Source organism: Spermophilus citellus (assembly GCF_964194105.1).
Source record: "Spermophilus citellus genome assembly, chromosome: 10".
NCBI classification, from domain to species: Eukaryota; Metazoa; Chordata; class Mammalia; order Rodentia; family Sciuridae; genus Spermophilus; species Spermophilus citellus.
Genome location: NC_138197.1, coordinates 73,857,573 through 73,885,011, shown reverse-complemented (window position 1 = coordinate 73,885,011; position 27,439 = coordinate 73,857,573). Strand labels below are relative to the sequence as shown.

The window sequence follows — 27,439 nt, the reverse complement described above, 5'->3', positions numbered from 1 at the left end:
ATCACTATAGGAAAGTGATTACGACTAAAGGAGACAGGACTAGCATCCACTTAAAGCCAATGGCTCAAATTCTGGAGGCCTCCTCTGATGACAGGGCAGAACTCCTAGCCTAGGGCTCTGCTGACCTGCAGTCCTGAAACACCTGTCAGCTGCCTGGAGGGAAGGAGAGGCAGGAAAGAGAGAGAGGACTCGTGGGCCATTAGAGAAAGGGGGGTAGTCTGGCAATTTCAAAAGGGCTCACTGCCAGTCACTGGATTCCATCCTCTTCTGGGTGCGTGTACATAGGAACATGCTACTCAGAGGAAATGTGTAATGAACAGTATGAGAGACAAGTGTGAGACTGGGGAAGGAGTGGATAGTGTCAAAGTGATGACGTGGGAGGGAGGAACACAGGATCAGTATGGGGAAGTCAGATGCCATACCACACAACTTCCCGGGAAATCAGGTACTATTTTGGCTTGTTCTTTGATTCATTTGCATGAGTCTTGCTTCCCCAACCAGTGTGTAAGTTCCTATGAGCACTTGCTGAGCACCAAACAGACTGTCATTTAGAGCATCATATCTAGCTAATTGGTACATCAATTGTTTGCAACATATGGAGAACCCTAAATCACCTACATAAATATTTTCTGGGGCTGGGGTTGTAGCTCAGTGATAGAGCTAGCACATGTGAGGCACTGGGTTCAATCCTCAGCACCACATTAAAAAAGCAAACAAAATAAAGGTACTGTGTCCATCTACAACTAAAAAGAAAAAAATTTTTTTTAAAATTTTCTGGAGGTTAGGGTCTACACTGCAGGTCTTTCCATACCTACCAGTTTATATCCTCTGAATTCACAATCCCAAATAAAGGCTCCTTTGACATTGACATTTTCTTACCCAAAAGTAGGGCACAAGCCCTCCCTCATCCCAGCTGTCCCCTATCTTACCAGCTTTCAGGTTGGCAATGGCAGCCACTAGGGCTGGGTCAATGTCACAGCCTACCCCTGCAGCAGATGCCAGCTCAAAGATACTTAGGGTAGCCTGGTAGAGAAGAAAACAACATTTTGGGTAGGAATCCAGGAGAAAAGTACTTGGCAGAAGCTACTAGCAGCCTGAATTCCTGGATCACAGATTTTAAGATTTTGGTGTACTATATCATTTTTTCTAGATATTCCTTTCAAAGCTTTCCCTAGTCTCCAGGAAGAAAGCCCAAATGCCTTAACTTGGTATTCAGGACACTCCACTGTACAAATTTACTTTTCAATCTTATTTCCCTAAATGCTTCATTCAATGAAGCGAAGGTAATTTATTCACTGTCCCCAAACCACAACTTCCTTTCTTTCTTTTACACTTTGGTTCACTTCTTGCCTCTTGGCTCTTTCCTTCCTCTACTTACATCGAAGTCACGCCCATCCCTTAGGCTCAACTCTAATCTCAATCTGCCCTGTGAAGGCCTCCCTGGTTACTTCAGCCCAAACTCATCTCCCCCACCCCTTAAATTGGTCCCTCTAGCATTGATACACACAGCACCTGGCATTGCTTATCTTTTCAGAAAGGAAGTGAGACATATGGCTGATCTCACCAAATAGATTATAACTTTTTGAACCCCACGGCATAGTGAAGGGAGAAGGTGACTTTAGAACAAAACAGATCTAAACTCAAATCCTAGCAACCAACTCACTAAAATGTGATTTTGGCTTAACCTCTTTGGGCCTCAATTTTCTCATCTGTAAAACTGGGATAATAATACTCAGCTCACAGAGTTATTGTGAAAATTCAATTAGATCTCAAGGGCAAAGCTCCCGTCTACCCTAATGACTAACAGAGCAAATGTTGTTATGCCTTTTCCTCTTTATCTTAAAACCAGGAACTCTGATTTTTCTTTATCTTCTCTAGCATTTAACACAATGCTCAGAACACAGAAGATGTTCAAAAAGATTGATTGGTTGATATCTGAATCCCTTGATGTACTTACAATAAGGTTCCCAGGATATAGGTCCCCAACCCCCCATTCCAACACCAAGAACTCAAACCCCTTTTTAAGCTTAAAATATATTAAAAAATCAATAAAACTTTGAAATATTCCAAGAGAACAAGGACAATTGCTTCTAAGTAGTATATCTTTATACAGACATTACAACATGCACACACTTTGTTCATGGTACTGACCCAGAAGGCAAACCTTAGCCACCTTCTGCTCTGCCCTTTATTTAAATCCCCTAGGCCCCAGTTGACCCTGTTTGTGGCAACCATGGCCAAGCAGATCAGGGACCTGGTCCATGACCTGTAACTTCCTGAAGGGGTCTTGTTTTGTCTCCTCCTAATCTTTTTATCTCTCCAGAAAGTAACAGCCCTCAGATGGACAGGCCATCCCCCTTCTCTGCCCACACCTGCTTATTTTTCACAGGCAAGCTCACAGCTGCCCAGGAGATATCAGCTAGACAAGCTCCTGACAGGCTAGAGCGTTCAGCCCCGACAGCAGCAGCTGCCCAAAACCCAGACTCAGTCCCAAATCAGAACATTCAGGAGGGCAGTCAACCTAGAGACGCTTCAGCATCGCTCTTGTTGCCCCTATGACCACCCCTCAGGTGATTTCAGGCAGGTAGAGGGGAAACTTCATTCACTCTTATGTTCTCAAAGCAAGGAAGTGTTTCGTAATATCCAATTTAATTTTTTTCCCTAATACTGGGGATTTAACCTCATACTGGCACATGCCAGTCAAGCACTCTACCACTGAGCTACACCCCCAACCCTTTTGATTTTTAGACAGGATCTTGCTAAATTACGCAGGCTGACCTTGAACTTGCAATTCTCCTGCCTCAGTCCACAGAGTGGCTAGGATTACAGGAATGCACCACTGGCTCCAGCTTAAATTATTCCTTCTCACCAAACCTCTCTCCTTTAAAGGAATCATAAAAGTAGCCACCTCCTTTTGCATTGGAAAGACCTTGTCCCCAGGCTTTGGCTATATTTCCTACGTAACACACTTGTTTGTTCCAGATGATTCAAAAGACAAGATGACTAAAAGATGTGCAAGGGCTGTGGACATCTAACCCAGGTGACCTGCAGAAGCCCTTTTTCCTCTTTTGCAAAAGGGCCCTGAGGCAGGTGACAAAGGGCCAGAACGGTTAAGAACCAGGAAGAAGAAAAAGAGCAGGAAAAGAAACAAACTCTGAGGACAGGCAGAGTGGGTGAGAATGGGAAGAACAAACCTTACAAAAGGTACTGGAGCTCCTGTCTAAAGAGGGGACCTGCCTGCGTACAGCTTGGCATCTAATTTGCACATTGCTTACCTCAGGTGAAAACCTACAGGCACATCTCCCCCTCCAGGAATGTTTCCCCAACCTCCCCAGACTCCATTTCTCTCCCTACCCCTCATGTCTCCCCAGCTCCACTTTCTCTCTCCAAGAATATCTGCTGCCCATTTTCCTATTGGAATCCTGGCTGATTCCTGCAGTGTTCTTCAGAGCCCTCTCCCTCCCAGTCCCTAGCTACACCATTCTCTCCCAGCAAAGGTCTCCTAACTGGACTCCACTTGGCACCTCCCTACCTTGATGTCTGTGTCTGGAGTGACAAACTCCTTCAGGCACTCGATAGGACCCATGAGAAATGGGCAGTGGGAAGAGAACACCTGGAGGAAGAAAAGATGAATGAGTCCACAGGGCAGCAGCCAGCACCTTCTAAAACAAGGGGGGACAAGCGGAAAAGGGGCCTCAACTTAGATAAGAAGGTCATCAGCTATCCAAGCTATCCCTCCCCTCGTGCCTCTAGGTTTCCTCAGCTCATCTAGTCACCGGAACCTCCTAGGACTTCTGCTTCTCTTCAGTGCTCACCAACCCCTTTCACAACTTCTCATGTAAACCCTACCCACAGAACATCTGGGATTCTCTGACACTCACCTCCTGAAGTCCCTCTTGAGCCATGGCCCTAAAACTGAGAATAACTCCAATAATGGTCATGCGCTTCAACACATTATCTGCTCCTGAGGGGAAAGAGGGATATTAGAGATGAGATCTTAGGAGAGTGATAGTTTTGCTTCTTCAAACCCAGCCTAACCTCAGGTCCCTGAAAACCCTTGTCATCGACAATGCCATTCCCATAGTATAGTTCTTTCTCATTGTAGAGAAATATGTACCCATCAGCTGTGGCAGCAGAGAAGCCATCAAGTCCGGCTTGCTAAAGTTGGATCTGATCTGAACAAGTATATCCATGTTTTCCACCACCAATTTCTGCAGCCCAGGAACAGAGACATTAAGTAGGGAAAAAAGAGAGAGAGAGACACCAATGTTACATCTTGCCTCCAGCCTCCTTCACCTACCCCTCCTCTCCCAAGATGGGACCCTTCTCCAGGGGACCTGTTTCCACAGTACCTTTAGCTCCACAATCTGAGAGGTCACATGCCACATCAGGTTTTCACTCAGGAACTTCATGCCATAGGGGCCCAAAAGTTCAGCCAAGGCTCGCATCTCTGGAACAGAGTTTTAGAGGTCCCAAGTGGGACTCAGGGGACGCTGGGGCATTTGTACAACAGAATAGGGTAATTTGAACTTTAAAATGTCTAGCAAGGAAAGGAAGTGGGAAGCTGAAGAGCAAAGATGGCTTGAAATCCTGCATTCAGGTGATAGGTCTAGTCTGTCCACGGGATAATTTACCCTCTTCCCACTACAACTCACACCAAGATAACTATGACTTCACTTTCTTGTAAGAATCTATACTTTCCCAAGCCCTTCACTTGATGCCTGGGTTTGGCTCTTGCCATACTAGCTTCATGAGTTGTTAGGACTTCAAATAAGCCATTGAATCTCTCTGAGCCTATTTACTTCTCTGTAAAATGAAGAAATTCATGTCTCCTGTGAATTCCTCACAGGGTTGATGTAAGAATAAGATGCTACATTAGAAAAACCTTACAAAACTATAAAGATACATATGAACAAGGGATTCTTATTGTGTTGGCTAATAACGGCTCTCTGAGGTCTGGGCCACAGGCACTTCATCCTGGCTTTACAGACAAGAGGGGTTAGGTGCTTGTCCAAGGTCTCTTATTCACGTCAGGGGCAGGTCCAGACATACAATGCAATGCCTCTTTTACTTTCCTTATTTAATGTGTCCAAGTTTTCCAAGCTACCTTTTCTTTTTTCTTTTTTCAACACACATCCCCAGAGTCTCCACTCTTCTTTTCCTTTCATTTTTTTCCCCTCTAAATCTGGTCTTTCTCAGTCAGTGCCTTCTTCCTCCCCACCCAGATTGCTTTTGCCCTTTGTGAATTAAATAAAACCTGCCTGGGGAAATTCCGTGTTGGAAGCACTAGTGACAAACTCTGCTAGAGAGGAACTCTGGCTGTGATCTTTGGCTATGGGCCATCCCAGCAGGAAAAACTGTAAAAGACCAGAAGTAACAGCAACTAGAGAGCTGTAGAAGAAAGGCAAGGTGACTATCATTAATCAAAGTTCAGGGAGAAAAGCGTCAAGCCCTGCACTCAAGTCTTTGAAGGCAGGACCAGTCGATCTCTACCTCCCCCAATGACAGAGGAAGGAAGCAAACCTGATCATAGCAGATGACACAGAACCTTGTCCAAAGTAGATACTAGACACTTTCAGAATCACCTATTTGTAATAGGGAGAACTGAGCTAAGAATTATACAAGGCTTTCCCAACTGGTCAACTTAGATAATGCTAAACATGGCTGACAGAAGGAAAGGGAACCACAATCACCTTCTCTGGAGCTGACAGAGAGGAGACACACTGATCTACTGGTTTGGATCTGTCAAACCTCTTTATTCTAGTCTTCTCTACACCCAGCTAGTAACCCCAGGACATCCTTCTCCTTCTATCTATCTATTTTTGCAATAGCATTGCCCCATTGCCATGGTAACCCAGGGAAATTGGGGTGGGGGTGGTAGAAGGGGGAATGAGCATTACCTCCTGCTGCTTGTCAGTTGTCAACAAGACCTAAAGCAGATCTTAGAGGCTGCCTATAGCTTGGGAGTAGAGCTGTTGGGAAGGGGACATCTAAAACCCCCCAGTAGGTAAAGAATAAGGTACAATGACAGTAAGGAGGCAGAACTGGAAAACACAACTGTGTAAAAACACAACTGTAGGGCTGGGGCTGGGGCTCAGTGGTAGAGCACTTGCCTCACATGTATGAGGCACTGGGTTCAATCCTCTGCACCACATAAAAATAAATGAATAAAGAAATATATTGTGTCCATCTAAAACTAAAAAAAAAAAAAAAAATTAAAACAAAACAAAAAAAAAAAAAAAACACCTGTACACTCTGGCTTTCTTAATATCCCCAAAGGAGGAGGCAAAAAGGTAGAGGACAAGATCCCTGGAACATCTTCTGCCTGTCCCAGTGACCATGAACAACTCACGATTTATACAGAGGTGAGAGGAAGAAGAAGGAAGGATAGTTCATGAATGACTGAGTCCATAAAACAACATTACCGGCTGTGTGCCAGGTCTTGGGGCAAACAGCCTGTAATCCCACCTACTCAGGAGGCTGAGGCAGGAGAATCACAAGATCAAGGCCAGCCTGAGCACCTCAGCAAGACCCTGTCTCAAAATAAAAAGAGCAGGAATAGACCTCAGTGATAGAGCACTTGCCTAGCACTTGCAAGATCCTGGGTTCAATCTCTAGTACCATGAAAAAAAAAAAAGATCTGTATGGTTTCAAGCCCTCTTTAAAAAGGAACCAGCTGCTGGGCTTGATAGCACATGTCCATGATTCTAGCTACTGGGGAAATTAAGGCAGAAGGATGGCAAGTTCAAGGCCAGCCTGTGCAACTTAATAAGACCCTGTGTCAAAAAAAAAAAAAAAAATCGTGGCTGGGGTTGTGGCTCAGCAGTAGAGTACTCGCCTCACATGTGTGCGGTCCTGAGTTCAATTCTCAGCACCACGTAAAAATAAATAAATAAAATGAAGATATTAAAAAAAATCTTTTGGTGGGGGACACATTGGAGATATAATTCAGTATGGTTCATTAGTAAGACACTCCTGGGTTAAATTCTCCAGAACCTCAAAAATAATAGTAACATAGAAAAATAGAGACCAGCTTCCCAACTCTTTCCCTTCACAGCCCTTATCTACCCCTGCCCACCCATCTACCCCCACACAAAAGCTTTCTATAAACTGAGAAGCAGCCCTACATTGTTCTAGTTTTTGCTTGAGTTGAAATTCCTGTCCTACCATTTATGAACGCATGACCTTAGGCAAGCTTTTACACTCTTTGTATCTCAGTGTCTTCATCTGGAAAATGGGAATAATGAGTGTATCTTCTTCAAACTGTTGTGAGGATTATCTGAGTTACTGTGCGTGAACATTTAGAACTCTGTTCACAATAAATGTCACTCATCATCCCATCATCATTGTTATCATTAAACGTCAGCAATCCAAACATGAGCAAGGCTCTAAATTTATCCCCAGGGAAGAAAATGCCATGGCATCAGACCACTGTTAAATCATTTCAAGCATGAGAATGCCCTCCTTATGCTTTACCCATCACTAACGTGCTGCTCCTGCATTCTCTGTAGAAAAATAAACCCCTTCAGTGATTTCAACATCCCTGCCTAGCTCCTAAACTCTTTTTCTTCTCCACTCTCAGCACCCCCTGGCCACTCTTCAATTCTGGGCTTTGCTTAGAATCTCTTTATTTTTCCCAAAATTCTTAGCAGGGCCTAGCAGAGATAATGAAGAGAATGCAGAAGGATCACTCTGCAGGTGGAAAAAATTAGATAGGTCTGTGGGCCAAGGTATTGTTGGAAGGGAAAGACCAGGCCCTGGGCTCACCAGAGATGTCGGAGAACTCCTCTGCGCTGAAGTTCTGCTCGCCCTCTCTGGGAAGGCTGATGAAGGCCTGCATGGCTGGGGAGAGGATGATGGTCCCACTGCTTGTCTGTCTAAGCAGACTTTCTAAGTACCTACAAGGTTGGCCAAGAAAGCATGAGTTAGTGTCCAATCCCTTCTCCCAATCACTGCTGCCTACCACTACCACTGGGCTTGGGAAGAGAAATTCTGCTAAAGACCAGGGTAGGGAGAAGAGACTCAAAGAAGACAATACAACAATCCACACCCCAAACTCTGGCCTCTGATCTGCAGGGTATTTCTCTATGCTGAAAAATGCAATGGCATGTACGTCTAATCCCTCAGCCCTACTCTTTTTCAACAATTGCATTCTTTCAACCTTGCCTTCTGTCAGATAAGACAGGCTCAACCTGGCATAAAAAAGAAATTCTTCTGGGGCCTGAGGTATAGCTCAGTAGTTGAGCACCTGCTTAGCATGTGCAAGACTCAGGGTTCAATTCCTACCAAAAAAAAAAAAAATCCTACTAATTGGGGCCCTCTGAGATATACTTAGTGTCAACTGATCCAACAATAGGGTTGGACTGAGGACCTAGGAACCTGGAGGTTAACCTCAAGTCAAACTTCCTGGGCAGAGAAAAGCCCCATGAACACTGGTCATCCACTCTTCAAATATTTCCTCCTGACCTCTGAGTTTTGAGGAACCAGAATCCAGCCAGTACAGGGGGAAAGGTTTGCCCAACTCCTGCCACTACTTACTCAGGCACCAGCTCTGAGTCTATTTTACAGATGTCACAAGTTAACCACCAGTGGGCCAACCCCACTGTCAAATATGTTTTTCCCTTTCAATTTTAATTTGTTATCAAGTTTTTAATCAGATATTTTACATTAAAAATAAGAGTTTACTGGGTATGATTCAGGTGTTGCTAAATGGTAGATGTCCCCTTTAGAGAAGCATCCCCTCTCCACCCTCTCAAAGTCCTCAGCTAGCTCGTGACATCCCTTATCTTGCCTGTCTGATCCCTGTTGACCTTTGTATTTGCAAACTTTACTCCCCTTACTCAGGGGGTTCTTTGCAGATGGCTCCCGCTAAACTGATATTAGATTAAGAGCACCACCCAGTGGCTTGAGGAAGGGAATCCAGCTCCTCAAAAATCTCAGAGGAAATGGTGTTGATTACACCTTCTCAATCTGGGGAAGGAGGCCACCTTTCCTATTAAGAATAATCTCCTAGACTTGATATGGCCATGTCTGGGGATGAGGAGACAAAGTTCCAGGGAGAAGTCAGTAGAATGTTCTCAGAGGGAAAAGCTAGAGCAAAAAGAAATTAGGATATCAGAAAGAGGAAGTTAGAAATTAAAACAGTAAGAATCTAGAAAAGGAAGGTTAAGAAGTGGAGATGAATAGGAAAGGGGTCAAATGGCTGCAGGGTGGGCTGATGGGTGTTATCTTGAAGTTCAGAAAGAAACCTCATGGGAAACAGAAGTGGATCAGCACTTGTCCCAGCTTACTGCCCTGATCCTCAAGCAGAAACAAGCCTTCATTTGGGGGTCCATGACCATGGAAGCTAAAATGCTTGGGCCCTGCAAAGAAAAAAGTGCTAATAAGAAGGAAAGGCACTGGGGAAGGGTAAGCAACACTGACCAATTCGTATAGAGAGTGGTGATGGTCTGTTCCCCACACGAGTCCAGTGGCTGTGTCTGCTGCAGGAGAGCATTGCGGATGACTCTGGAAGCGTCTGCACCCAAAAACCGGGCCAGTGACTGTATGAAGCCAATGTATGCTTTGACTCCGGCCAATAGCTCAGAAGGCCTTAGGATCTCCTGGGTTGCAGCGTTGTAGCCAGCCAGCCAGACAATGGCTCTAAGTGATTAAAAAATAATCATAATCATAATCATAATGATAAATAACATAACACTTATTGTGTTCTGTGTTCCAGATGCTGGGCTCTGATTTTACTAAACATAATATCTCATTTAAACCTCATAGCAACCTAATAAGGTAGGGACAATTATCCCCACTTTAAAAATAACAAAACGGAGGCATAGAATAAATCACTTGTTGAAGACCACGCAACTGGCAAGTGGCAGAGGCAAGAGCAGAATTCAGTAAGATTTGGTGCCTAATCATTATGCTCTTCTGCCTCCTCTGAAGAAATCGGGGAAGCTGGTAAAAGATCTGAGCTTCCAAATTCCATTGTTCTCAGCACCAGTATTTGCCTTAACTTGGAAAGAGTGATTCCAACCAATGACAGGAATGGAAACACATGCTTAGAAATCCCTGGAAGTGCAATGCAGTCCCCAGTGGCCATGGATGGCAGCACACTCGGCGGGCATATGGCCACAGTCATAACTGTCCACACTCCGCTATTGTGGGTACTCAACAGCAAACCCCTCCCCCTCGGGCCCCCAGCTCCTTCCAAAATACCTTCTCCAGTTACCTGAGATGTCTCCATTAAAGTCAATCCTTTGACTGAGGCCTTTGTCCTTGTAAAAAGGTAAACTGTAGGAGAAGGAGGAACACCTCTCTCCAGGCCTTTGTCAGTCATTTGCATCCTATTATAAATGAGTTCCTCAGATTTTCTTTAAAGCCACAAAATTGTTGGAAGTTTTTTTATTTAGGGTTTTTGTTTTGTTTTGTTTTTGTCTAATGTTTATGGCCAAATCAGGGTGGGGAACAGGAGAGCCTGCTCCCCAGATGAAAAGGAAAAGACCCTTGAGCCACAGAAGGGATGGACCAAGGGCAAGCCTGGTTAGAGTTCTCACTGAGGCCAAGCCTCCAGGCCAGCCTAGGGGCTGTGGGAACAGAATGCCCAATGAAGCAAGTACCAGAGATATTATGGGGAAACTAGACTCTCACGCCCCTGCTGATCCAGGACCTAGCAACCACCAGCAGTTTCTGAAGGGTGATTATCACACTGCCATCTTCTTGACATTGTGTATACAACTGAGACACTTTCTCCCGTGTAGCTAATGTGTATGTAATGAATGCAAACTAATTTTACTTCACCCAAGCAAAAACCTAATTGAAGAGGCTGGAGATGTAGCTCAATAGTGGAGCATTTGCCAAGCACGCACAAAACCCTGGATTCAATCTCTAGTACTGCAAAAAAAAAAAAAAAAAAAAAGAATTTAATTGAAAAATAAATCTGCCTGTCCCACAATCAAAATACAGATTCAGCTGGCCATGATGGCACTCAGGAGGCTGAGGCAGGGGGAATCACAAGTTCAAGGCCAGCCTCAGGAATATAGTGAGGCTCTAAGCAACTTAGCAAGACCCCATCTCAGAAAAGAAAAAGAGCTAAAGATAGAGCTCAGTTGTGGCACACCCCTGGGTTCAGTTCCCGGCACTGCAAAATAAAAAAACAAACAAATGAATAAAACAAACTCATAGGCCCAGCACAGTGGTATACACGCATAATCCCCACTACCTTGGAACCTGAGGCAGGAGGGTGGCAAATTTGAGGCCCACCTGGGCAACTTAGTGAAATAAAATAAATTGGAATATGTAGCACGCTCAAAATAAAATAAAAATGCTTAAAGAAACCCTGTTTCGTTAAGGCTGGGTTGTAGCATAGTGGTAGAGCGCTTGCCTCTCACACGTGAGACCCTGGGTTCCATCCTCTGCACCACATAAAAATAAACAAATAAAAATAAAAATATTGTGTGCATCTATAACTAAAAACAATTTTTTTAAAAAAAAGGGACAAAAAAGGGGGGGGAGGACATAAAAGAGTTCACGGAAGGTAGCTCAGTGGTAGAGAGCCCCTGGGTTCAATCTTTAGTACCCAAACTAAAACAAAACAGGGACTCATAACTGGTCTCCCTGCTTCTGTCCTAACTCTTACTAATAGTGCCAGAGAGAAATACGGAGGCAAATCTTACAACAACTCTGCTCAGAACCAGACAAGGTTCCCCATCTCAGATAAAAGCCAGAATCCTTGAAACAAAAACACATAAGTACCTATAGTCTCCCATCCCCATTATGTCCACCCTCTCTAACCTCAAGTCCCACCAGTCTCAACAGGGCTCAGCTAGTTCTGCTCAGCCACAATGGCTCTTCCACATCGGCTCCTCCACATCCATCCAACAGACCAGACACGTTCCCACCTCAGAAAAGCACTGGCTTTTCCTCCACCTGGAATGCTGGTTTCCCTAGCTTCCTTAGCTCCTTTGGGAAATGTCACTTTCTCAAGGAGCTTTCCCTGGTCACCCTCTATATAAAACTACAATACTCCCACCCCCCCCCCACACCCATGTCCACAGCCCCCATCTCCCTCTCCTGCACTCTCTTTCTACTTGGATAATTACTATCTACCATTCATTCTACCTTTTTATTTTGTTTGTCCATCTCCTGCACTAGAAGTCAGCTTTATAGGGCAGAGATTTTTATCTGTTTTGTATACTGCTGTGTTGACAGCTTCTAGAACACTCCTGACACATACTAGGTATTTAATAAATACCTGTTGAATGAGTGTGCTACATATTCCAAAACAAAACACAGAAGGCTAAAGGATTATTCATGATCATTCTATCCAATACCCCTAATTGCTGACTGCAGCATCCAATTCCAATATTAGGGGTGTTCCTCCTACTTTAGGGAACAATGCAATGAGGGGCAAAGAGGAGGAGAGGGTATTTATTTTATTAAGGGCTATAACATGTCAGAAACTTTGCACTCATAATTATCTTTAATTGTCTAGCAATTCTAAACCACAAGTAATTTGTAATTACAAAGTAAATATCATTATCCTTACTTTACAGGGAAGGAAAATGGCTTAAATAAGCTAATCTGCTCCAGTGTCATTGCTAATGTCCTGGATGTTGGTACAGCTCTGATGACTAACAGTTCTGCTCATTCTACTAAACCAGGAGTGAGGGATTCTGGCTGTTCATCAAAACCACCTGTAGAAGTTTGGGGTTGTTTTTGTTTGCTTTTCAGAGGAACTTGGAATCTATGCCAGAGTGACCGCGGCAGAATCTCCAGGATGGATATAAAGAAGCCTGACATTGAGGACTACCTTGCTTTGCTACCCAGACAAGAAAAGAATAATGCCAACGTAGACAAGGAAAGAGTGATACCTGTTGAGCCTGGCTTCCAGGTGGCTGCTAAGATACTCAGAAGGGAAAATAGTGTGTTCGAACACAGAGAAGCTGTATACATGGTTCATTGTCAGTGCCAATTCTGTCAAGTTTAGGTGTAGCTTGTCCATGCTGGAAAATAAAATGAGCCTTGATTACAGATCTGCCCCTGCCTACTGGTGTGTGAGAAGGACTGTGCCAGGCACATGGCCTTGAACTCCTTTCATCTTGTAGGGATCCTCAGCTTAGAATAGTATACATAATGCTGCCTTCAAAAGCAAAGTGGAAAATTCACATGAAAGTGCTTTTCCAGGGGCTGAGGTTGTGGCTCAGTGGTAGAGTGCTCGCCAAGCATGTGCAAAGCCCTGGGTTTGATCCTCAGCACCACATAAAAATGAATAAATAAAATAAAGGTATTGTGTCCAACTACAACTACAAATAAATAAATAAACATTAAAGTGCTTTTCCATATCCATCACTTCCCACCACTTCCACTTTTTTTCCCTTTCCTCTATCACCTCCCCTCTTCCCTTCTTTTATTTATTTATTTATTAGTTCTAATCAGTTATACATGAAAGCTCTTCAATTCACTGTATACCGATGGAGCAGAATTTTTCACTTCTCTGATTGTACATGAAGTAGAGTCACACCATTCGTGCAATCATACATGTACCTAGGGTAATGATGTCTATCTCATTCCACCATCTTTCCTACCCCTTTGCCCCCTCCCCTTTGCCCCATCCAAAGTTCCTCATTCATCCCATGCCCACCCCCATTATGAATTAGCATCCACTTATCAGAGAAAACATTCCGCCCTCTTCCCTTCTTTAATGCAGCACCCACGTAGCCCTCTGAGGCCAGGTTCATACTTGGTAACAATGCTTCGGTTCTTCCGGTGACTCTCAGCTCCTGGCTTGTCCCTCTCGGGTTCTCCTTTCTTGGGAGCCTGCTTCTGCTTCATGGTCTTCTTATTCTTAGCCTTGCTGATGGTGGTGGCACAGTGCTTCGGCAGAAGCTTTAGAGACAAACACAGTTGAAGGGAGAAATGAGATTCATTTCTGAAAGTGTTGTTATAAGAAGGTCTCTCCATTATCATCTGTTCTTTCTTCTGCTTTTCTTTCTCTAATCTAATCTAGGCCTATTTGGAACGTGCTCATTTCTTTCAGTTTTCATAAATATCTTCCCATGTACAACCTTAAAGTTCCAAGACAGCAGTGTCTTTCAGGGATCACCATGTTCCCCACCTACAGCCTGAGAGAGACTTTCCTAATGGAAAACTCAAGCAAAAAGTTCCACTAAACCACCTTCTAGGGTCTTCCACCCTGGGAAAGTTATTTTTTGCTAGATGGAACTTGCTACATTCCTGCATATTCTGCTCCATGAAGACAGTTCCCCACAGTACCAAAGCCTTCCAAAACCTCAGAGTGAAGAGTTGGCCAACATTCCCCTCCCACCTCTTTTTTAGAAATATATTTCTTGCTAGTTAAACATCAATCCTGCATCACTTCTCTTCTTCAGTTAGCCATATAGAAAATATATGATACAACTGGATATTCAGGTATTGCTTTCAAAGAATCAACTTGGAATTCTCTATTGATTCCAAAGCTACTGAGCATGTGCAAAGCAGTGTGAAAACTCCTCAGTTGGAATTCCTCTGAGAGCCACACATAGAAAAGTGCCACACAAGAAAAACAATTTTGCACTTTTGGTCACATTTTCTTTTTTAAATCCAAAATCTTACCTGATCCAAGAAGAAAAATTAAAAAACAAGTCCACCTTAATGGACTTGAGAATGCATCAACCCTGGGATTATCCAAAAGTGTGTGTAGGGGCCAGGCATGATAGACCCATAATCCCAGTAATTTAAGAGGCTGAGGCAGGAGAATCACAAGTTCAAGGCCAGCCTCAGCAGTTTACTGACACTCTAAGCAACTTAGTGAAACCCTGTCTCTAAATAAAAAATAAATAAAAAGGGCTGGATATGTGATTCAGTGGTAAAGTGCCCCTGGGTTCAATTCCTGGTATCAAAAAATAGATACATAATAAAAATGTCTGTGGTAGATTCTATAAACAGTCCTTAAAATGTAGCACTATCAGTAATGGCAACATCACTAATTATTTACTCAAAATGTTAATTCTGAAGGGCCAAAGATAACAAAAGATCTTGTGTGAAAACAATTATTCACATTAAGGTTTAGCATTCCAGGTACAGCAGTGAGTAAATCTCTTTACCTGTATCTCTTGCATATATGGTAGACATTCCTGGGAATGAATATGCTGATAAGTATGCTCACTTGCACATCTTCCTTGCATTAATTACTGAAATTTCCTTCAAACATATATTTTTACTCCCTTTCCCATAAACGAGAACATTCTGCAAGGACAGGGATCATGCGCCTTCCTTCTGCATCCCTACCCCAAACATCTAGCAAAGGGCTTAATGTCCAGCAACTACCAATTAATACAAGAGCTAACATTTATTGAGTGTTGTATATTAAATATTTAATGTACTCTATTTCATTTAATCCTTCTAACAACTCTAGGAAGAAAGTATTTTAATCTTCATTTTACATATGAGAAAACTAAAAGGTTAAGTAATCTGTATAACTGTTCTTAAAAAAATACACGCTTCACAGAAATGCACACGGGCTCCCTTTCTACCCAAGCTGCTACAAAGCCTGATTCAAACCCAGGAAGGGTGGGTCATCTGGGAAATCTAAAACACTCCAGGGCAACAGCAAAAACTAGTTCCTCATTTTCAAATTTTCTGAAATTTAGGTTGAGCTAATTGTGACCAGGTGCTGTGAGTCAGTCAAGGGAGGAGAAGGGGGAAAAAAAAGAAGACAAAGACAAGAAAGCATCCCTGACGATAAACACAGAAGAGGTGCCTGGAAATATCCAGAGAGCCACTGGGAAAGTGAGGATGCAGAGGAACCAGACAAGGGATCGGGCCACAGTCCCAAGTATGTGCACACAGAAGAGAGGAAGGGAGTAAATGAGAAAGTTAACTCATCTTCCAGATCTCTTCAAATGGAACACAGATTCTGTTGGAGTGCAGCTGTTCAAATAAGAGTATTTTTAGACACCTCTATCTAGTCCTATGGGAGAAAGGACTGACAGGACTACTCTAAGAAAGGATTCCTGCCGCCAACTCACATACACAAAAGCCTCAGCCCCACTTGAGGAAGAGCTGAAGAATTTAGCATCTGAGAGGAACACAAAGGCGAGGAGAAGGCACCGAGGGCTGGAGAGGAGACAGAAACAGACTTTGCCCACCTGTTGGCTCAGGTTGTGCTGTTCAGCACAGATTTCCAGGACACAGTTGCTGGTCTGCTTGGCCAACTCCTCCAAGAAGGAATTGCAGTGGTGAAGACTATGGTTCTTCAGGTGGGGGTACTAGGGGAAAGGACCAAAGGGGAATTTGTTATCTCCAGGACAGCCACTTCTTTCTCATAATACTGCCCCCATCCCCAATCCTAAACCGCCCATTGCCAGGAAGAAGAAACTGAGGTCCAGAAAGAGAAGACACTGTCAAAATCAGACTGAGATACTTAGGGATTCATGTCACATACCTCTGTTTGTACCCTTCCTGGGCCCAAAATCAATCCTTGGAATTGTGTTTGGGGGAATAAGGATGAGATATGACTAGAGAGGTGGCAGGGCTCAGAGTTCAGGACACCCACCTCTTCAGGGCACATCTCATGAGTACAGTGGACAAAATGAGCACAAATTAGGGGGAAAGCGATGGCATATCGCAGCATGTTGGGTTCCTCCAGGGTCATGGCAAACATCTTCTCAAAAGCACGGAGATGAAAGCTGCAGAGAAAGGGGAAGGAGACTTAAAGGTTATGAGCTGAGCCCTCTGAGCAGAGAATATTCATTCTTTCAACAAATATTTATTGATATTCACGACTTCCTCCTAATTTCCCTTGAGATAGAAGGAAATCCAAGAACCTTAACCCTTCCAGACCTTTACAAAAGCCCCAAGACTGTTCAGTGAGAATCTTCTTCCTTTTCTTTGCATAAAATTTGCTATTTTTCCCTCAGAACCTTTGCATTATTTGGGCCATTCCTCCTAATTTAGAAGTCCTAAATAAACATTTCTCCCCAAATTTGACACTCCAGTTTCAGAAAAACTTCACAGATTAATTCTAGGAGATGAATTTTTCCTAAGCCCTTTATCTTCACAACTTCATGGTCTCTTTTCCTATTTTCTTACATTTGCAAGTATTATGTTGATGTCCTTTGGGCATAGGAGTATTATATCTCCCAATTTATATTGATTGCAGAGAGCACAGACAACATATTATTTTGTTTGTTTGATCCTTCAAAGAATGCAGGTATGTACCTAATAAATGTCAGGTGCTACCTGTAGAAAACAAGCTAAATGTTTATTCTCCAAAGGTCCTATTCTTCACCCTCTCAATTATCTTCAGTTCTCATCATAAACTTCCAGATTTTTTCATATTTCTTTAAAACCCAATGTGCCGAGACCTTTAAAAAAAAAAAAAAACTATAGGGCTTAGGGTTGGGCTGTGGCTCCATGATAGAGCACTTTCTAGCATATGTGAGGCCCTGGGCTGGATCCCCAGTTGGGTGAGGGTTACTGAGGAAGTTTCCAAAGATAACAATGAAGATGCAAAAAGATTAGAAGAAGACATCTTGCTGAATTATCCTAAAGAAGGGGAAGTAGTGTTAAGTCTAAAGAACTTTCCTCACAAGGATGAATATAGAACATAAGGGAATCAACTTCAATTCTACCTGTTAGGATTACTGGCTTTTACAAGGGGGCATGAGTGAGCTGTGAAGTTGAACATCTACCTTTAAGATTGCAAGGAAAACAGGACTTTTCCATCTGTCTAGGGAAATTATGGTTCTCCACAGAGCCCAGGCAAGGCATACCAGAAAGTAGACAGGTCAGAAGTTTCCACCAGCACCTTCTCTATAGAGTCAAGCATTCGGGAGTGAAAGACGATGAGGTTCATCACCTTGGCCAAGTCAGGATTCTCATGCAGGTGCAAGGGCGCCTTAGCCACACTAGTGTATGCCTGCAGTTGGAGTTGGAAAAAGAGAGGAAGAAGCAAGGTGAATAAGAAGGGTCCCCAGCCTTGGGACTACAATTTGTCCTGGCTGTGTCCCATCTAGTCATATGTTTTCAAGTTTCAGTTACTCCATAAAGTAAAACTTAGGAAATAAAAGAGAAGGGATTGTGGGAAAGGAAAAATCTGAGGGGTGCCCATTACCTGTAGGCGGAACCAGTCCAGTCTTAATCCAGAGAATTCAAAGTTCTCTCCATTATCAACTGAGAAAACCAGAAGCAAGTGTGAAAGAGAACAATAAAACAGCACCCTAATATCTGACTGCACAGAATCTAAGTTCTTTTCAAAGTCTTCTGGCCCTATTCTCTGGCTAAAGATCAATATTTCTAGAAAAAAGATAATGACTCTCATATACACCCCACCTCCCCCACCTCCCTCCACCTCCAGTTACCTTGTTTGAGATTCAGAGAGGAGAGGGTACTGACAAAAGAGGACATGATGATGGACTCCTCCTCTGGACACACAGATAGGTTCTAAAAGAGGGTTGGGGCTGCTGTCAGTGAACATAGTTTCTATCAAGACAGGAACTAGTCTTTGGTACAGCCAGAGGAATGAGAAGTTGTGCTCCATTTGTGTACAATGTGTCAAAATGTATTCTATTGTCATGTATAACTGATTAGAACAAATTTAAAAATTAAAATAAAATTTTTAAAAAAGAAACTAGTCTATGGGCTCGTAAGCCTATAAAACAGAAAGAATTGCCAAGTGCCCAAAACAGGGCAAGCTAGCAAGAGATGGAGAGAACTTCCTAGAAACCCTGCCATGTTAACATCAGTTTTTCTTTATTTTTCTTTCCTATTTGTATGTAGTTTCACTTGGGGTTGGGGGAGAAGGACTGATGGGATTAGTAGTCTTGTCTTTCTTTTTTTCTTTTAACAAATGTAGAGAGGGAGATCGGGGGTTTAGACACCTAATCTTCTGAGCATGAGATTCAACCAGCATGACTCCAAATGGTAAATGACCAGGGACCACCTTGAAATCTCCAAATTATAATCAAGTAAACACACCTGAATGATGTCACTGAGCACAAGAGCATCGAATCTGGCCAAGTACTGAAGGTGGTATTGCCGTATCACTTTGAGGTGCCTTCGGACCAGAGCCCTTATCTCCTCCAACAAGAAAAGCAGCTCTGCGATGTTCCTGAGGAGTTGAAGACAAGAACAGAGAGACAGATGAGACTAGAAATATGAATGGAGACAGTGCTAATGGGGAAAACTTTCTAGAAACTAGAACTTTCTGAGGTCATTTGACACCTCCCTCTCCCCTTTCCCAGCCCATCTTAGGACAAGGTTCTTAACCATGTCAAGTACTAACAAATCAGTATAGTCCTCAGGGGTCTTTGTCTTGGTGACATTTTCTGTATGGCGAACCAACCAGGTGACCTCATCACGAATGAAGGACAGGGCCATGAAAGCAAAAAGGGCCTAAGGAGAAGGCAAGGATTGTTAGAATTTTGAACTTTACAAACAGATTTTAAAGCACAGAGAAAAACTACCATGATAATCTGCATGTGGATACAACTGTATAGCCCTACCAACAGTGTCCAACAATAAACACACAGACCCACGCAAAACCTGAATTATGTGACACAAAATTAGATATGTATGCATGTGATACTGGCTCAGTCAGTACCCCCTCCGTCGCTATCAAATTAAAATTTATAAATATTTACTAGACACTTATATAGTTTAAAACACAAAAGTGCCAGCACAGTGGTGTATGTTTATTGTCCCAGCAACCTGGGAGAATGAGGCAGGAGGATTTCAGGTTCAAAGCCAGCCTCAGCAACTTAGTGAGGCACTGAGCAACTTAGCGAGATCCTGTCTCAAAATAAAATATAGGGGGTAGGGGCTGGGGCTGGGGCTCCACGGTAGAACACTCGTCTCATGTGTGAGGCCCTGGGTTCAATCCTCAGCACCACATAAATAAAAATAAAAAGGTATTGTATCCACCTGCAACTAAAAAAAATATTAAAAATAAAATACAGGGGGTAGGAAAGATGGTGGAATGAGATGGACACCATTACCCTAGGTACATGAAGGAAGACATGAATGGTGTGACTCTACTTTGTGTACAACCAGAGAAATGAAAAATTTGGCTCCATTTGTGTACTATGGACTGAAATGCATTCTGCTGTCATGTATAACAAATTAGAACAAATAAATAATTTTTAAAAAACTATAAAAAAGGACTGGGGATGTGCATTAGTGGTTAAGTGCGCCTGAGTTCAATCCCCAGTACAAAACACACACATACACACACACACACACACACACACACACACACACACCAAAGGAAGCTCTGTCATCATTTAGCCACACTCATATAGAAGAACAAGTACACAAATAGCTATAATACATGACATTCTGTGATAATGCCCAAAAAATACCTTAAAAAAGGTTGGGAGGTTCTCTAGGAAAATTCAAGGAATCAGCACATACACATACAAATAGATCACAAAAGATTCAGAAATGCAAAAGGCTCATGAATGCCAAGTCACTCCCCCAGAGAACCTCTTATTGGCCATCATTCTGCTCCCAATATTTCCCTCTTGCCTTAGGACCCAGTAGTCCTGGCTCATCAGTTAACACAGTTACCAGCTCCTTCACTGCCGTCCGCAGAAATTGCCGCCGTTGACAATGAAACTGGCCACTGAGGAAGGAAAGCAGAAACTAGAGAATACCGCCTCTCCCGCCTGTAACAACCCTCCACGGGCAGTGCAGGAAAGAAGGGGTATCGGGCAGAAAGAAAGAAGGCTGGATGCTGAGGTCAGCCTTGGGAATAAAATACAGGAATCTGGGAGGCAGCAGCATAATCCTGGGTTGAGGCAATAAGTCTGTCCAGAAACTCAAGATGTCGTAGGTGATGTTATGGTTTGGATAGGAGGTGTCACCCCAAAAGCTCACGTGTGAGACAATGCAAGAAGGTTCAGAGGAGAAATTATTGGGTTGTGAGAATCTTAACCCAATCCCCAGTTAAGTGGTAACTGAAGGCTGGTAGGATGCAGCTGGAGGAGGTGGGCACTGAGGGCCGTGGCTTTGGGGTATATATTCTATATCTAGGGAGTGGAGTTTCTCTCTCTCCTTCCTGATCATCATGTGAGCTGCTTCCCTCTGCCACACTCTTCTGCCATGATGTTCAGCCTCACCTTGAGCCCTGAGGAATGCAGCCTGCTATCTATGAAAAGAGACCTCTTTTTAAAACTATGAGCCCCCAAATAAACTTTTCCTCCTCAACAATTATGCTGGTCAGGTCTTTCAGTCACAGCAGTGAAAAAGCTGACTGAAACAGGTAAGAACAGAAGTCAGGAGAGAGCTCTATTCCAGCCCCTCTCAGAGAGCCCATCCCCCACTTTTACCTGTTTGCAATCGCATGCTCCTTGCTCTCCTTGATGTCTGTCACGCGCTTGCCATACCTAAGGATTGATAGAGGGATAGCAGGGTTGAGCATAAAACCACTGTGGGTGGGGGCGGGTCTTGCCCACCTTCCATGTCATCAGATTCCAACCTAGAGGCTTAGGATAGGACAGGCAGCCCTCGCTAGCAGGACCTTTCTGAGCCCTGCTTCTTCCCCTGACCTAGCAGGAAAAGACTCACAGAGCTTAGATGCCACCCTCTTCTACCTCTATTTTTCAGATAAATAAAATAACTAGGGAAAGGAAATGACTTGCTCAAGCTCCCCACAGGGCCTTAACGGCAAAGCTGGGGCTGGACTTCTCACCCTGTGCTCCTGCCTTGACACCTTGGAATCAAGACACTCTTTCAAGTTTAAGTAGGATAAAAGAAGCAGTGCAAAATACCACACAGGCCCTGATCTCAGGCAAAAGTAGTTGCTCCAGCTGTACCAGGGGTCCCCTCCCCACCCACTTCCTCTTGGAATGTAACCTTATGGGTTATCTCTGTTACTGTGATCTGTCCCGCTCCTTGGACTTGTTCTCTTCTCCCAGCAAATAAGTTCAAAGCGTCCCTTATTCTAAAAAGACCTTATGTGACCCTGACAAGCCACTGAATTTCACCCATTCTCCCACACCACCAAACTCCTTCAAAGAGACATCTTTTTACTTCCTTACCTCTCACTGACCCTTGGATCCCACAAGACCTTCCACACTTAACAAACCGCTCTCTCTGAGGTCAATGTGAACCTCTGAATCACCAAATTAAATAACCTTTTCATTGCCTGTGGTTTCTCTGGAGCATTTGGCCATGTTCCTTTTTTTTTTTTTTTTTCTACTAGTGACCTGTGCTCAGAATCCCGGCATAATCACAGACTCTTTGCTCTTTGTGTTCCCTATATCTGTCTTTCCTCATTGAGTATTCCTGTCGTCACAACATGGAACTTCATAACCTCTCATGTCCCTTCTCCAAACCACTCGTCTATTGAACTTAGCACAAAGTCAAAGAAATTTGGAGTTTTAAAGTATCTTAATTAAATCAGGATTCAACTCCAAAGCATACCCGGTGAAAAATTATTTCAAGTTTTATATATTACAAAGGAAAGAGACAGGCAGAACTAAGAGTCAAAAAATCTAGAATTGTTTCCTAATTCCACCTCTTATTAACTGAGGGACATTGAGACTGAGCTTCTCATTTTTCCATTTACAAAAAGGTATATTAATACTTAACACTTGAGTTATCATGAAAATCAAATGAGCTCACTTATGCCAAAGAACTCCCTAAACAATAAATCATATATATTGGTTGTTGTTCTCAGTGATGGGGAGAATTATACCTTCCATTCCTTGTTTTTTCATCAAGGATTTTATACCCCAATCCACCTTCTACAAGTTCTAATTATTAATCTTAAATTTACTCTCTTAATTCTGGTAATGGTTTTTCTCTTTTTATATTGTTTTATTTTTTGGCAATGATTTTTTTTATTAGTGCTTTTTTATCCACTCCTTCAGTCCCACCAACCACCATACTGTGAATTGAACCCAGGGGCACTCTACCACTGAGCTATATCCCCAGTCCTTTTTATTTTTTATTTTGAGACAGGGTCCCTTGCTAAACTGCCAAGGGATCATAAGCCTTGAACTTATGATCCTCCTTCCTCAGCCTCCCAAGTATCTGGGCTGTATGACAGGCATGTGTAGCACACTCAGTTCCCATCTACTTGTCTTTCTGGTTCTGCCTTATTTTACTTAACATTATGATCTCTAGTTCTATCCATTTTTCTGCAAACCACACGGCCTCATTCTTATTTATGGCTGAATAATCTTCCATCATGTATATATACCATCTTTATACTTTTATCCATTGACAGGCTAATTCCATAACTTGGCCTATTGTGAACTGTGCCACAATAAGAATGAATATTCAAGTATCTCTATAGTATGCTGACTTTGATCCCTTTGGGTGTATACCAAGGCATGGTACAGCTAGGTCATATGATAGTCCTATTTTTAGTTTTTGGGGGGAAACCTCCATACGAATTTCCACTATAGCTCTAATAATTTATATTCCCTCCAACACTGTATAAGTTTCCCTTTTTCCATTTTTTCCTCCACTTCTTTACCAACATTTATTTGGTTTTTTTATACTTTTTTTTTTTCAGTGCTGTGAACCCAGGGGCTCACACATGCTAGGCAAGCACTCTACCATGGAGCTATTTCCCAGCCCTCATTTTGTACCCTTGATGATAGACAATCTGACTTAAGTGAAATTGAATCTTAATGTAGTTTTTATTTGCACTTCCCTGATGCTAAAAATGTCAAACATTTTTTTCATATAAATAATTTGCTATTTGTACTTCTTTCGAGAAGTGTCTGTTCAGTTCATTTGCCCATTTATTGATTGGGTTATCTGTTTTTGTGTGTGTGTGTTTAGTACTTTATTTATTCTCTATATTAAATCTATTTCAGAAGAGAATTTTGCCAATTAAAATACAGCAAAGATTTTTCTCCCTTTGTGTAGGTTTCTTCATTCTGTTAATTATTTCCTTTGCCATGCAGAAGCTTTTTAGTTTGATGCCATCCCATTTGTTGATTCTTGCTGTGATTTCCTGAGTCCTATCCAGGAAGTCTCTGCCTGTATCTATATTCTAAAGTGTCTCCCCTGTGTTTTCTTCTAGCAGTTTCAAAGTTTCAGGTCTTACCTGTAGCTCTTTGATCCATTTTGAGTTTATTTTTATGCAGATTGAGAGAGGGAGAGATTGAGTTTCAGTCTTCCTCATAAGGATATCCAGTTTTCCCAGCACCTTTTGTTAAAGAGGTTGTCTTTTCTCCAACTTGTTTTGGCACCTTTGTCAAGAATCAGATGACTGTAGTGCCATTTACTCTATTCCATTGGTCTACATGTCTATTTTCATGCCAGAACCACACTGTTTATGTGACTATGGCTCTGTAGTATATTTTGAAATTGTATATTGGGATACCTCCAACAATGCTTTTCTTTCCCCCCTCAGGATTGTTTTGGCTATTGAGGTCATTTTTTTAAAAAATTTATTTTTTAGTTCTAGGTGGACACAATATCTTTATTTTGTTTTTATGTGGTGCTGAGAATCGAACCCAGTGCCTCAAGCATTCTAGGCGAGCGCGCTACCATGTCATTTTTGCTTTTATATGAATTATAGGTTTGCTTTTTCTAGTATGGTAAAGAACATCATTGAGATTTTGATAGGACTTAATGCTTTCTAAAAATAATACTTAGGAATTAGCATTCTCATAGGCTGTTGATAATATAATCTATTTGGAGGGCAGTTTGGTAAAAGCTATTGAAATTTAAAATGTGCATTTCCTTTATTCTTAGCAATTACACGTCTGAGAATTCACCCTATAGAAATATTCACATAGGTTCACAAAGGTATATGTCTAAGGATGTCCATTATATATTTGTTTATAATGATTTTTATATATTTATTTATTTTTGCTGTGCTGGGGATTGAACCTAGGGTCTTGTACATGCTAGGCAAGTACTCTATTACTGAGCTACATGCCTGCCTTTTTTATTTTCATTTTGAGATAGGGTCTCACTAACTTGTCCAGGTTGACCTCAAACTTGCAATCCTCCTGCCTCCTGAGTAGCTGGGATTACAGGCATACACCATCACACTTGGCTTATACTGTTTTTTACAAACAGAAACAGTTCAAATATCCACCATTAGGAGATTGGGTAAATATGTTATAACTACCTAATGGAATATTGTTCAACTGTTAAAAAAAAAAAAGTAAGTCTTGCCAGGCACAATGGCACATGCCTATAATCCCAGCAGCTTGGGAGACTGAGGCAGGAGAGTCATGAATTCCAAGCCAGCCTCATTGTGAGTTCAAAGCCAGCCTCAGCAAAATTGAGACACTAAGCAACTCAGTGAGACCCTGCCTCTAAATAAAATACAAAATAGGCTGAGTGCCTCAGTGGTCAAGTGCCCTTGAGTTCCATCCCCAGTACTGAAAAAAAAAAAAAAGTAAGCCTCTATAGATTGATATTCAAAGATACCCAAAAATATAGTAAGGGGGGAAAACAAACTATAGGCATAATGTAGAATGTAGGTATGTTTCTTTTTTTAAAAATTACTTATATAAGGTTGAAAATACATGCACATCTTTTATCTTTGTATATAAACACACACACACACACACACACACACACACACAAGCATCTGGAGGATGTACATCAAACTATTCTGGGAGGTGCCATTGTAGCCAGCTTACATTCTGTACACATATCTGAAAGTCATATTTGCTACCAGAAGTAATAATATAGGTAACTTGATACCCCCTCCTCCTAATCACATACCACCTCCTCATTATAGCCCTATTCTTTCTTTCACAGTCAAAGTACTCAACAAAGTGGTTATTAAATTTCTTATCTCCTACTATTCCTAAATCTGGTGCAACTTGGCTTTCAGCCTCATCACTCAACTGAGGTTATTCACAAGAGGGCACTAAGATGATCCTTATAACCAAACCAAGCCCTATAAAAAAAATTTTTTTTTGTACCAGGAAGTGAACTCAGGGGCACTTAACATTGAGCCACATCCCCAGCCCCTTTATTTTTATTTTTTATTTTGAGACAGGGGTCTTGCTAAGTTGCTTAGGACCTCACTAAATTGCTGAGGCTGGCTTTGAACTTGCAATCCTCCTGCCTCAGCCTCCTGAGCCACTGGGATTACAGGCATGCACCACCACGCCCAGTCACACATTTTTAATCCTTATTTTATTGGATCTCTTACCACCATCAACATTACAAAACCCAGTCCTCCCTTCTTACGTGTTCTTCCCTTGGCTTCTGTTTTCCTCCTTCTTCTCAAGGCCCCTCACTGATTTCCCTGCCTCTAAAATTCAATATACCCAGAGGTACATTTTCCCTACTCTTCTCAATCCAATTCTTCATGAACATTTTACCAGTCTACATCTGAATCCAAACTTCACACCTCACTTCCAGGAGCACCCAGCAAAAAGCTCAATACATCTGTCCTCTTGGTCCTTCACGTACTTCAGATTCAACCTGTTCAAACCGGAATTCACACCAGGCATGATGGCACACACCTGTAAACCCAGCTACTCAGGAGGCTGAGGAAGGACTGCCAGTTTGAGGCCAGCCTTGACACTTAACAAGACCTTGTCTCAAAATTAAAAGTACTGGGGATGCTCAGTGGTAGAGCATGGCAGAGCATTCAATCTCCAATAGCAAAAAAAAAAAAAAAAAAAAAAAAAAAAATCTGAATTCACTAAGGCTGAGAATGTAACCAGGGGTAGTGTGTTCACCTAGTGTGCACAGAAGCACATGACCTTGGGTTCAATCCCTAGTACCACAAAAAAGCAAAAAGGGAAAGGAAAGGGGAAAAAAATCACAAACTTTCCCCCACAAACTTGCTTTACTTCATGTGTCCTCTGCCAAGGAATTTGCCAGGTATCCATGTCAGAAGCTTTGACATCACCCTCAATTCCTCCTAACTTACTTAATTAATCCCTGCCTCTACCTCTGCCCATCCAATCTCTTTTCTTCCCTGCAGCAGAGTGACATTTTTGAAAATGCAAATATGATCATGTCATTGTCCTGTTTGAATTCACTCAGTGGCTCCATATCCTCCTTAGAACAGATTCAGACTCCAGGCAGAACACAGAAGGCCCTGACTCACCTCCCCAAACCCATCTCCTGATGTCCCCACCCCGTCACCAGTTGCCCACTCCCTGAACCTGTGAACTTCTTAGCACTGGTCATGCACTCTTTTTTTTTTTTTTTGAATTTTTAATATTTATTTTTTAGTTTTCGCGGACACAACATCTTTGTTGGTATGTGGTGTTGAGGATCGAACCCAGGCCGCACGCATGCCAGGCAAGCGCGCTACCGCTTGAGCCACATCCCCAGCCCTGGTCATGCACTCTTGCCTCAAAATTTTTGATCATTTTTCTGCCTAAAAGCCCTTCTTCTGGAGGCTGGGGCTGTAGCTCAGTGGCAGAGCACTTGCCGAGCTCAGTTGAGGCAGTGGGTTCGATCCTCAGCACTGAATAAAAATAAGTCAGTAAAATAAAGTTATTGA

General features: G+C 42.5%; 1 protein-coding gene across 1 annotated transcript in view; it reads right to left on the bottom strand.

Moving 5' to 3' along the window:
* The window catches only part of NCKAP1L (NCK associated protein 1 like), a 50,330-nt gene that overhangs the window by 8,286 nt on the left and 14,605 nt on the right, over positions 1–27,439 (bottom strand). The window contains exons 10-27 of the mRNA XM_081311916.1: positions 21,318–21,374; positions 20,515–20,611; positions 19,274–19,383; positions 18,967–19,099; positions 18,351–18,432; positions 18,104–18,162; positions 17,763–17,908; positions 16,544–16,676; positions 16,137–16,256; positions 13,730–13,875; positions 12,861–12,992; positions 9,424–9,642; positions 7,768–7,898; positions 4,353–4,450; positions 4,118–4,211; positions 3,882–3,964; positions 3,533–3,613; positions 930–1,023 (exon numbers count right to left, since the gene is read on the bottom strand). Coding sequence (XP_081168042.1) covers positions 930–1,023; positions 3,533–3,613; positions 3,882–3,964; positions 4,118–4,211; positions 4,353–4,450; positions 7,768–7,898; positions 9,424–9,642; positions 12,861–12,992; positions 13,730–13,875; positions 16,137–16,256; positions 16,544–16,676; positions 17,763–17,908; positions 18,104–18,162; positions 18,351–18,432; positions 18,967–19,099; positions 19,274–19,383; positions 20,515–20,611; positions 21,318–21,374 — 2,015 coding nt within the window. The remainder of the gene's footprint in view (positions 1–929; positions 1,024–3,532; positions 3,614–3,881; positions 3,965–4,117; positions 4,212–4,352; positions 4,451–7,767; positions 7,899–9,423; positions 9,643–12,860; positions 12,993–13,729; positions 13,876–16,136; positions 16,257–16,543; positions 16,677–17,762; positions 17,909–18,103; positions 18,163–18,350; positions 18,433–18,966; positions 19,100–19,273; positions 19,384–20,514; positions 20,612–21,317; positions 21,375–27,439) is intronic.